The 11,836-nt window shown below is 39.1% G+C and overlaps 1 protein-coding gene across 1 annotated transcript in view; it reads right to left on the bottom strand.

The window, feature by feature from the left end:
• The window catches only part of SCAMP1 (secretory carrier membrane protein 1), a gene marked incomplete at its 5' end in the record, with an annotated part of 155,581 nt that overhangs the window by 47,116 nt on the left and 96,629 nt on the right, over positions 1–11,836 (bottom strand). The window contains 2 exons of the mRNA XM_010847641.1: positions 8,860–8,977; positions 11,604–11,705. Coding sequence (XP_010845943.1) covers positions 8,860–8,977; positions 11,604–11,705 — 220 coding nt within the window. The remainder of the gene's footprint in view (positions 1–8,859; positions 8,978–11,603; positions 11,706–11,836) is intronic.

Here is an 11,836-nt window from a genome sequence, read left to right as displayed (position 1 = left end):
GCTTGCTCAAACTCATGTCCATCGAGTCAGTGATGCCATCCAACCATCTCATCTTCTGTCGTCCCCTTCTCCTGCCTTCAATCTTTCCCAGCATCAGGGTCTTTTCCAGTGAGTCAGTTCATCGCATCAGGTGACCAAAGTATTGGAGCTTCAGCTTCAGCATCAGTCCTTCCAATGAATATTCAGGACTGATTTCCTTTAGGATGGACTGGTTGGATCTCCCTGCAGTCCAAGGGACTCTCAAGAGCCTTCTCCAACACCACAGTTCAAAAGTATCAATTTTTCAGTGCTCATACATGCAGAGTACATCATGCAAAATACAAAGCTAGACAATTCACAAGATAAAATCAAGACTGCCAGAAGAAATATCAACAACCTCAGATATGCAGATAATACCACTCTAATGGCAGAAAGTGAAGAGGAACAAAGGAGCCTCTTGATGAAAGTGAAAAGAGGAGAGTGAAAAACCTGGCTTGAAACTTAACATTCAAAAAACTAAGATCGTGGCATCCAGAACCATGACTTTGTGGCAAACAGATGGGGGAAAAAGTGGAAGCAGTAACAGATTTTATTTTCTTGGACTCCAAAATCACTGCAGATGGTGACTGCTATGACAAACCTAGACAGCTTATTAGAAAGCTAAGACAGGTCTTTGCTAACAAAGGTCCCTACAGTCAAAGCTATGGTTTTTCCAGTAGTCAGGTACATATGTGAGTTGGACCATAAAGAAGGCTGGGCACCGCAGAATTGATGCTTTCAAACTGTGTTGCTGGAGAAGGCTCTTGAGAGTCCCCTGGATTGCGAGGAGATCAAACCAGTCAACCCTAAAGGAAATCAACCCTGAATATTCATTGGAAGGATGGATGCTAAAGCTAAAGCTCTAATACTTCAGCCACCTGATGCAGAGCTGACTCACTGAAAAAGACCTGGATGCTGGGAAAAACTGAAGACAGAAGGAAAAGGGGGTGGCAGAGGATGAGACGGTTAATAGCACCACTGACTCAAGGGACATGAATCTGAGCATACTCCAGGAGATAGTGGAGGACAGAGGAGCCTGGTGGGCTGCAGTCAATGGGGTCATAAAGAGTTGGACACAACTTAGTAACTGAACAATAACAAACAACAGAAAATAAAAGAGTATCTGCAAAACAGACATTTTTGTATAGAAAAAAAATTAAATGCTTTAAAAACTTATTTTTTAAAGAAATGAAATAACCTTTTCTAAAATTCTTCTGAAGTACAAAAAGTCACTATTAACAATCATTTTGTTAATATGGATGAGGTATATTAACAATGGAAGAAATAACCATTCAAAACTAGGGCCCAAAGGAAATACAAATAATGTTTTATGTATTTATCTCTTCCACACTAAATTATTCTAGCTTTTATATCAATTAAAGAAAATTTTGTATTCCCTTAATATACAATCTCCTATGACTCATCCATTTGTTATTTGACCCATAACTAGTATTTAATTCTTTGAATAGTCTACTCTAAAAACATAAAAAAATACTGCTTGGGAATAACCTAAAAGAAACTGTTCCTTTATCTAAAGAGGTACAAGAGAAGACACTCTTGCATTTCAATTATTTTATATTTAGATTCAAAGATGACACCACAGGGAAAACAAAGGCCCCACAGTGCTCCTACTTGGCACTTTAGACGCCAGTGATTAGCGAACTCCCAATTAGGTGAGATTTCAGAATGCCAACAAAAGTTATCAAAATTGAATTCATTGTCAATGAAATGAAAATATACCACAGATCACGGTTCAGCTGGTGCTGGAGACACAGAATAGCCTAATAAAAAGAAACTAACTCTTCTATTGCTGTCTCGCATACAGGGTTATCGTTACCATCTTTCTAAATTCCATATATATGCATTAGTATATTATATTGGTGTTTTTCTTTCAGGCTAACTTTAGTCTGTATAATAGGCTCCAGTTTCATCCACCTCATTAGAACTGATTCAAATGTATTCTTTTTAATGGCTGAGTAACACTCCTTATGGCAGAAAGTGAAGAGGAACTAAAAAGCCTCTTGATGAAGGTGAAAGAGGACAGTGAAAAAGTTGGCTTAAAGCTCAATATTCAGAAAACAAAGATCATGGCATCTGGTCCCATCACTTCATGGGAAATAGATGGGGAAACAGTGGCAACAGTGTCAGACTTTATTTTGGGGGGCTCCAAAATCACTGCAGATGATGACTGCAGCCACGAAATTAAAAGACGCTTATTCCTTGGAAGGAAAGTTATGACCAACCTAGATAGCATATTCAAAAGCAGAGACATTACTTTGCCAACAAAGGTCCATCTAGTCAAGGCTATGGTTTTTCCAGTGGTCATGTATGGATGTGAGAGTTGGACTGTGAACAAAGCTGAGTGCCGAAGAATTGATGCTTTTGAACTGTGGTGTTGGAGAAGACTCTTGAGAGTCCCTTGGATTGCAAGGCGATCCAATCAGTCCATTCTGAAGGAGATCAGCCCTGGGTGTTCTTTGGAAGGAATGATGCTAAAGCTGAAACTCCAGTACTTTGGCCACCTCATGTGAAGACTTGACTCATTGGAAAAGACTCTGATGCTGGGAGGGATTGGGGGCAGGAGGAGAAGGGGATGACAGAGGATGAGATGGCTGGATAGCATCACTGAGTCAATGGACATGAGTCTGAGTGAACTCCGGGAGTTCGTGATGGACAGGGAGGCCTGGCATGCTGCGATTCATGGGGTCGCAAAGAGTCAGACACAACTGAGCGACTGAACTGAACTGAACTGAACACTCCATTGTGTATATGTTCCACAGCTTTCTTATCCATTCATCTGCTGATGGACATCTAGGTTGCTTCCATGTCCTGGCTACTATAAACAGTGCTGCGATGAACACTGGGGCACACATGTCTCTTTCAATTCTGGTTTCCTTGGTGCGTATGCCCAGCAGTGGGATTGCTGGGTTATAAGGCAGTTCTATTTCCAGTTTTTTAAGCAATCTCCACACTGTTCTCCATAGTGGCTGTACTAGTTTGCATTCCCATCAACAGTGTAAGAGGGTTCCCTTTTCTCCACACCATCTCCAGTATTTATTGCTTGTAGACTTTTAGATGGCAGCCATTCTGACTGGCGTGAAATGGTACCTCATTGTGGTTTTGATTTGCATTTCTCTGATAATGAGTGATGTTGTATAGAACAGTCTTTTGGACTCTGTGGGAAAGGGAGAGGGAGAGGGTGGGATGATTTGGGAGAATGGCATTGAAACATGTATAATATCATATATGAAACGAATCGCCAGTCCAGGTTCGAAGCATGATACTGGTTTCTTGGGGCTGGTGCACTGGGATGACCCAGAGGGATGGTACGGGGAGGGATGTGGGAGGGGCATTCAGAATGGGGAGCACGTGTATACCTGTGGCAGATTCATGTTGATGTATGGCAAAACCAATACAATGTTGTAAAGTAATTAGCCTTCAATTAAAATAAATAAATTTATATTAAAAAAAAAAAAAAGAAACTAACTCTTCTAGAGCCAAAACAGTGTGCATAGATAACTTTTAGAGGGCATTAACTGCTTATGAAAAGCCTGACCCGTAGTGGTTATAAACCATGGCCACATACCCCCTCAAAGGACTTTTTTCTTTTAAAACATACACTGTGGGAATGCAGTCAATAATAAACTATCTTTGTATCATGATAGATGGCAGTTAGACTTCTTGCAATGATCGTTTTGACACATAGAGAAATACCGGATCACCGTGTTGTGCACCAGAAACACACAGAGTGCTGCAGGTCAACTACACTTCAACTCACTCACAGAAAAAGATGTCGAATCTGAGGTTATATGGGCGGGGTGGGCGGGAACTGGATGATTCAGTCCCCCCTTCAAAAGGTACCAATTTCAAGTTATAACATATGTAAGTACTAGAGATGTAAGTACAACATGGAAAGTACACCGTCAAGGCTGTATATTGTCACCCTGCTTATTTAACTCCCGTGCAGAGTACATCATGAGAAACGCTGGGCTGGAAGACACACAAGCTGGAATCAAGATTGCTGGGAGAAATATCAATAACCTCAGATATACAGATGGCACCACCCTTATGGCAGAAAGTGAAGAGGAACTAAAAAGCCTCTTGATGAAGGTGAAAGAGGAGAGTGAAAAAGTTGGCTTAAAGCTCAACATTCAGAAAACTAAGACCATGGCATCCAGTCCCATCACTTCATGGCAGATAGATGGGTAAACAGTGGCTGACTTTATTTTGGGGGGCTCTAAAATCACTGCAGATGGTGATTGCAGCCATGAAATTAGAAGACGCTTACTCCTTGGAAGGAAAGTTATGACCAACCTAGACAGCTTATTAAAAAGCAGAGACATTACTTTGCCAACAAAGGTCCACCTAGTCAAGGATATGGTTTTTCCAGTGGTCATGCATGGATGTGAGAGTTGGTCTCTAAAGAAAGCTGAGTGCTGAAGAATTGATGCTTTTGAACTGTGGTGTTGGAGAAGACTCTTGAGAGTCCCTTGGACTGCAAGGAGATCCAACCAGTCCATCCTAAGGGAGATCAGTCCTTGCTGTTCACTGGAAGGACTGATGTTGAAGCTGAAACTCCAATACTTTGGCCATCTGATGCAAAGAGCTGACTCATTTGAAAACTCCCTGATGCTGGGAAAGATTGAGGACAAGAGGAGAAGGGGATGACAGAGGATGAGATGGTTGGATGGCATCACCAACTCAATGGACATGAGTTTGGGTAAATTCCGGGAGTTGGTGATGGACAGGGAGGCCTGGCATGCTGTGTGCAGTTCATGGGGTTGCAAAGAGTCGGACACAACTGAGCGACTGAACCGAACTGTATATTATATATGAAAACTGTTAAGAGTAAATCCTAAGAGCTCTCATCACAAGGGAAAATCTTTAAAGTTTTTTATTTTGTACCTATATAAGATAATGGATGTTTGCTATACTTATTAAATCATTTCATGATATATGTAAGTGTGCTGTACCATGCTTACATATATGCATATATATGTAAGTGTACAAACCATTATGCTGTACACCTTAAACTTACATAAAGCTGTATGTCATTTATATCTCAATGAAACTGAAAGGGAAGGAAAAAACAAGTTTTGAGCAAGCATGGAAAAGAAAATAAAAAGAAAAATCAGGTGTTTTCATTGGCTCTCAACTGCTATTAAATTAAGAGAAATTCTTGCCATTACAAATAAGAAATCTGGCCAAACTATATTTTAACATACATTATCTCCATTTATTATACTTCATAAAATCATCTCATTTAAATTCCTTATTTTACAAAGAATATGAAACTGGAACAGGTCTTGAAAGAGCGCTTGTAAGTCTTCCATTGACAGAGCAGCCCAGAGGTCAAGTATGCCATGCACAAAATCGAGGCAAAGGAATGTCTACAATGGATTGAAGAAGCCGAGCAGCACACCGCACGTGGAGTAGAAAGCCCAGCTCTGGCAGCGCTGTGAAAGGCCACCCCAGCCCCATGACCGCAACCACCACAATCTCATTTCCCAGCATGAGGTTCACTTTCAAAAAGCTTCAGAGTGCTGGGTTTGTTTGGGATTTTTTTTTTTATAGATTAATATAGTAACTATACAAAAAGTGAACTGAAGGAAGTGGGGTATGAGTTATTTGTAAAAACAATTTCTGGGTTAGCTGAGGTTGGAAATGGAAAAGAAGAAAGATGGAGCAGACACTAAGACAGTTTCTAAGAAAGTGACTAAAAAAGTCATGCAAGCGCTGACAAAGAACTGACCTAAGTGTTAAATGCAATCACGTGAGAAAGCACTCAGAATCACTCATTCACAATTGGTACTTAATAAATTTTCTTTTTAAAACACTGCTTGAGATAAATTTGCATACTATACAGTTCAGCCTTGTAAAGTATACCATTCAGTGGTTTTCAGTATATTCAGTGTTGTGAATATATGTGTGTATACACACAATCTAATTTTAGAACATTTTCATCACCTCCAAAAAAGAAATTCTATAACCGTCTGAGGGACAGGGAAGCCTGGCATGCTGCAGTCCATGCGGTCGCAAGGAGCCAGACACAACTTGGTGACTGAACAATACCCATTTGTAGTCACCCTCCAGCCCACCCCTAGACAGTTCACGAAAATGGAATCATGCAATATGTGGTACTAACAAATGTTTCTTTGAATATGAATCAGAACTTCTGGAAGTTCTGCTAGTTCTGAAAAGAGGATGAGTTTATGGTGTATTACTGTGAGACAATGACACCAATCAACCAGAGCAGGGCAACAGTCACCTGAGGATGCCACTGAACGGCTGGTAAAGCACTCTTCCAACTCCAAGACCAGAGTCCATGCAGGCAGGGAAGAGACTGAAACACGCAGAAGGCTGAAATCCCCAAGGGAAAAAAGCCTGCACAGCAAAAGCACAAAGAGCAGAGAACTGACTGCACTGAAGACGACTTTCACTTATGAGCGGAATGAAGAAATGGAGGAGGGAGACTAGTCTCAGAGGCAGGAGAATCAGGACATAATTAAGAAGGCTGAGGAAGAGGGGCCACCAGCAACACAGAAGGCTTCCAGGTCCAAGGAGGAGGAAAATGGAATTAGTAACTTCAGAAAGCAGAGTTTCAGTAGTCATGTGTATGTATGTCTAAAAGGAAGTAAAAGCTTAAAATGCAGGAAAATATGGACAGGAAGAATATAGAATAAGTTTCACAGTTTTGAGAAGGATTAAAGGCAAACACAAGCCAAATATTGGAGAAGGAAATGGCAACCCACTCCAGTGTTCTTGCCTGGAGAATCCAGGGACGGCGGGCCCTGGTGGGCTGCCGTCTATGGGTTTGCACAGAGTTGGACACGACTGAAGCGACTTAGCAGCAGCAGTAGCAGCAAGCCAAATATTTCAAGAATTCAGTTTTCCTAAATATAAGGTACAGTTATTTCTATGCAATCCTTGTATATATTCTAAGTTACGAGATAGTAAAGGAAAAAAAAATGTTATTTTAATGTGAAACACATCAAAAAGTATCATTTTAAAACATAGGTGTTATTCACAAGGTTTCTATACCATGTTGGAACATGTGGAATCTAGGAAAATGGTACAGATGAACTAATTTCCAGGGTGGGAATAGAGATGCAGACATAGAGAAGGGACATGTGGACACGGGGGGGGAAGGAGAGCATGGGACTGACATGTATACACTACCACGTGTAAAACACACAGCTAGTGGGAAGCTGGTGCATAGCACAGGGAGCTCAGCTTGGTGCTCTGTGATGACCTAGAGGGGTGGGAGAAATGTCCAAGAGCGAGGGGATATATGTATACATAGAGCTGATTCCCTTCCCTGTACACCAGAAACTAACACAACATCATAAACATTATACGCCAATAAAAAGTAAAAATATATATTAATATATATCTAATGTATTAGGTAATATAATAATATAGCAAGGAGATCAAACCAGTCAATCCTAAAGGAAATCAGTACTGAATATTCTTTGGAAGGACTAATGCTAAAGCTGAAACTCCAATACTTTGGCCACCTGATGCAAAGAACTGACTCACTGGTAAAGACCCTGATGCTGGGAAAGATTGAAGGCAGGAGGAGAAGGGGACGACAGAGGAGGAGATGGTTGGATGGCATCACCAACTCGATGGACATGAGTTTGAGTAAGCTCCAGGAGTTGGTGATGGACAGGGAAGCCTGGCATACTACAGGCCATGGGGTCGAAAAGAGTAGGACACAACTGAGCAACTGAACTGAACTGAATTACATATCTAAAACACGGTAAAACTTCATATAAAATAAAAACATTTATTTTTTTCCCCCTACCCTATGTAATCATTTTTTAAGGCAATGAAAACAGCCATGGGAATTCTATAGGAGGAAACAGTCATCCTTCAGTATTTGTGGGGTATTGGTTCCATGATATCCCTTACCCTCACATCCAAGGGTACCAAAATCTGAGGATGTTCTCAAGTCTCCTATACGAAGTGGGGCAGTATCTGCATATAACCTATGCACATCTTCCCTGTATGTATACTTGAAATCACCTCTAGATTACTTATATACTCTAATACAATGTAAACAGCTGTTAAACCAATTAGGTAGTATCTAAATAGCTGCCTATGTGGAGCAAATTCAAGCTTTGCTTTTTGGAACTTCCTGGAATTTCTTCCTCTAATATTTTCAATTCACAGTTACTCAAATTAGAAGATATGGAACCTGTGGATATAGAGGGCCAACTGTATAGCTAATTGGGATTTTTACTAAAACCAAAATTCAATCTGTATTTCAGCCTGAATCTGTTACCAGCTCATATACTCTTAGGTAAAATAATTTAGCATTTTCAAATTTTAAATACAAATAAAACGTATGCACTACACACAGAATGGTTACTTCTATTTATTAACTGAGCTAGAATGCCATATTCAAAAAAAGAAATCAGAATATACAGAAAGATAACAAGTTTTTAAAATGAGGTTGATTCTTCAATCAATAAAAGAAGGTTTCAGTTAATAAAATTTTAAAAACTCCTTTTTTACAGCAAGTTTAAAATGTGATGCAATTTTCTAAAATTTATCTATACATAACCTTTTTTTTTGGCCTCACCATTTAGCATACAGGATCTTCCTCAACCAGGGATTGAACCCAGGCCCCTGCACTAGGAGCACAGTCTTAACCACTGGACCACCAGGGCAGCCCATTCTATATATAACTAATTGTGAAAAGTAATCTTCAGAGAGCAAACTTGCATAAGAACAACAATAAAATGACTTGAGATTACACTAAATTAACAAGATGGGGAAATGAGAACTGAATATCAGGTTCACTAAAAAAATTTACAGACATAAAACTTCACTTACCTTTTTAAACATAACTAGTGAGATGACTGCTGATGCTGTGAAAAGTGCTGCTATGATAATCATCATGATTCCAACAGGAATACTTTTGTTGAGACCAGTAAGGGATGAAATCCAACCACTATGAAATTTTAAAAAAGTATAATCAGGCAAATAAGTTAACACACAATTTTAAAAACAATCACATAATAACTAACACATACTCAGCTTTTATGAGCCAAGCAACATTTTAGTTCTCTGTATGCATTAACTCATTTAATTCTCACAACAACTCCCTATGATATATGTTATATTTAATCCCTATTTCACAGATGAGAAACTGAGTCACCAAGATTATTCAGTAACTTGCCCAAGGCCACACAGCTAATAAAAACAGCATAGTCTGAATTCAAACCTAAGTACCAAAATCCAGAGCCTTAAATATGAACACAAGATTTTACATTTTTTAAACCTGTGAGTCTATTATTTTTTTAATTTTATTTTAAATTCTGTTTAATTATGTAAGAAAATATTTGAGAACCACATATTCAACAAAGAGCTAGTATTCAAAATATATAAAGTGAAGTTGTGTCTGACTCTTTGCGACCACATGGACTGTAGCCCACCAAGCTCTTCCATCCATGGGATTTTCCAGGCAAGAATACTGGAGTGGATTGCCATTCCCTTCTCCAGAGGATCTTCAAGAACCTTCAAATCTCAACCTTAAAAGTAAATCTTTAAAATTAAAATAATTTCAATTAGAAAGTAGACAAAGACATGAAGAGACATCTTTATATTCACCAAGAGAATATAAAGATGGCAAACAAGCACAAAAAAAGATAAAACCTAAGACATTAGAGAAATGAATATTAAAGCCGCAGTGTGACATCACTACACAGCTATCAGATTGGCTCGGAAAACAAAAAACATGAGTGACAGCACCGGCGCCTGGTGCAGACGTGGAGCTGAAGCCTCGTATGTTGTTGCTGGAACTGTAAAACGGGGCAGCTATTCTGGTGAGCACTGTCTGGAAAATAGTTTTTTAAAAACAGCAAACACGGAACTCCCTGGAGGTCCAGTGGTTAGGACTCTGCACTCTCACTGGTTCAATCCCTTGTTAGGGAACAGCCCCAGTGGGGGGCGGGGGGTGGGGGGGGATCATTTTTAAATAAATAAATAAAAATTAAAAACATGCAGCTTCCATATGAACCAGCAACATCACTCTTCTTCTTGGGTACTTATCACAGAGAAATGAAAATTTATGTTCACACAAAAACTTGTTCATGAATGTTTATAGCAGAATAGCCCCAAACGGGGAACAATCCAAGGCCCTTCAACTGGTGATGGTTAAACACACTGTGGTCTACCCACACCATACACTGTTCAGCAATGGAAAGGGGTAACTACTCACAGACGCAACAACCTGGATGCATCTCCAGAGTATTATGCCCAGTGAAAGAAGCTTAAGGGCTGCATACTGTATGACTCCACTTATATAACATACGCGAGGGGACAAGCAGGTCAGTGACGCCAGGGCTAAGGAGGGACATGAGTGTGGCAATAAACAGCAGAATAAAGGACCTTTTGGTGATGAAAACATCCTCTGTCTTTACTGTATCAATGTCAAGATCTTGATTTTGATACTACACCCTAGTTTTACAATATGTTACCACTGGGGAAAATAAAGGAATAAAGGATAACTTGGGGATCTCTCATTTCTTACTGAGTCTGTGACTCAACAATTATCTCCGAATAAACAGCTTAATTTTTTAGTCTGCAGAATTACACGAGATCTATCTTATAACAGGTCACCTTGTATGCACCCTCACTAGCGGATTCCTGTGCTATTTAGTCTCCTCACAAGCTTCTATGCTCAGTTTTAACACTTTTTCCTGTCTGTACTAAAAAGCAAAAGAAATTATTTTGGATTCATTATAAATAAAAAAGCACTGTTAACATAAACAGTGTATTTTTTTAATTAAACATTTAAAACATCTTTCTATCAAATGCTAAAGACTAAAATTTTTAAATGATAATGAATGCTACTTTTTCTGATTTAAAATACCCTAATAAATTACATGCATGTATATGTGCTCGTTAGATCTTCAAAGGTATCGACAGTTGTGACTTTCAGCGTCTACTCTAATTCAGCATTACATACTACATTCAAGGCTTCAAATACACTCTAGTTACATGATCAGTTTAGTTCACATACACAGTGCAGCAAAGTTGCTTTGTATATGCTGTTGGCTTACAAAAATTCAACTGCATGCAACAGTTAGAGAGAGGGATGATTTTATAAGTATGTATTCTTCTATGCACCACCACTCAAAGAACGTTTGCTCCAGAGTATCTGAAGAGAGACATAAAATCTATTACCTTCTAACTGGGGTCTAAAGAGCCTCAGTTCCTGAGGGTGCCCCACTGAGTGAGCATTTTGCCATACTAAGAATGACTATATTGTTTAAAGATAGATCCTTAACAAGCATGCAGTGACTCTACTTTTCAGACATGTGCATGTATGTTTGCAGTTATGTGTCTAGGAAGACACATGTTTACATACCGAAAATACCACTTTACACATAACAAGTACTCTTTTCTTAAATTCCTTCAAAGGTTAGTCCTTAGGAAATTTTTTAATTGCCTTTTTCAATATTTGTTTACTTTTGTTAATCTGGTTTTTCTATGTCAAGTATTTTTTAGGAATTCAAAAATTATATTAAGATATTAGAAGAAGAGATTATAGCTAATTAAAGTAAATGACTTACCAGTTACCCCAGTTATGAAATCCTGCAGCCTGGAGTACGTGCACAGCAAACTGACAGATATAGACGAAAAAGAACACGAAGAACCGGAAGGAGCTGTCACTCCTGGTTTTAAAAAGAAAGGGGAAAGAGCGGGAATAGGGAGACAAAGAGAAAACGTCAGCATTTTTCTCAGTATGTTTACATTCACATGTAGACTGACATACAAAATTAAAAAACATTTTTAAAAATATCAG

The sequence above is a fragment of the Bison bison genome, unplaced genomic scaffold (assembly GCF_000754665.1).
Source record: "Bison bison bison isolate TAMUID 2011002044 unplaced genomic scaffold, Bison_UMD1.0 scf7180017864252, whole genome shotgun sequence".
Taxonomy (NCBI): Eukaryota; Metazoa; Chordata; class Mammalia; order Artiodactyla; family Bovidae; genus Bison; species Bison bison.
This window is presented reverse-complemented; position numbering and strand designations above follow the sequence as displayed.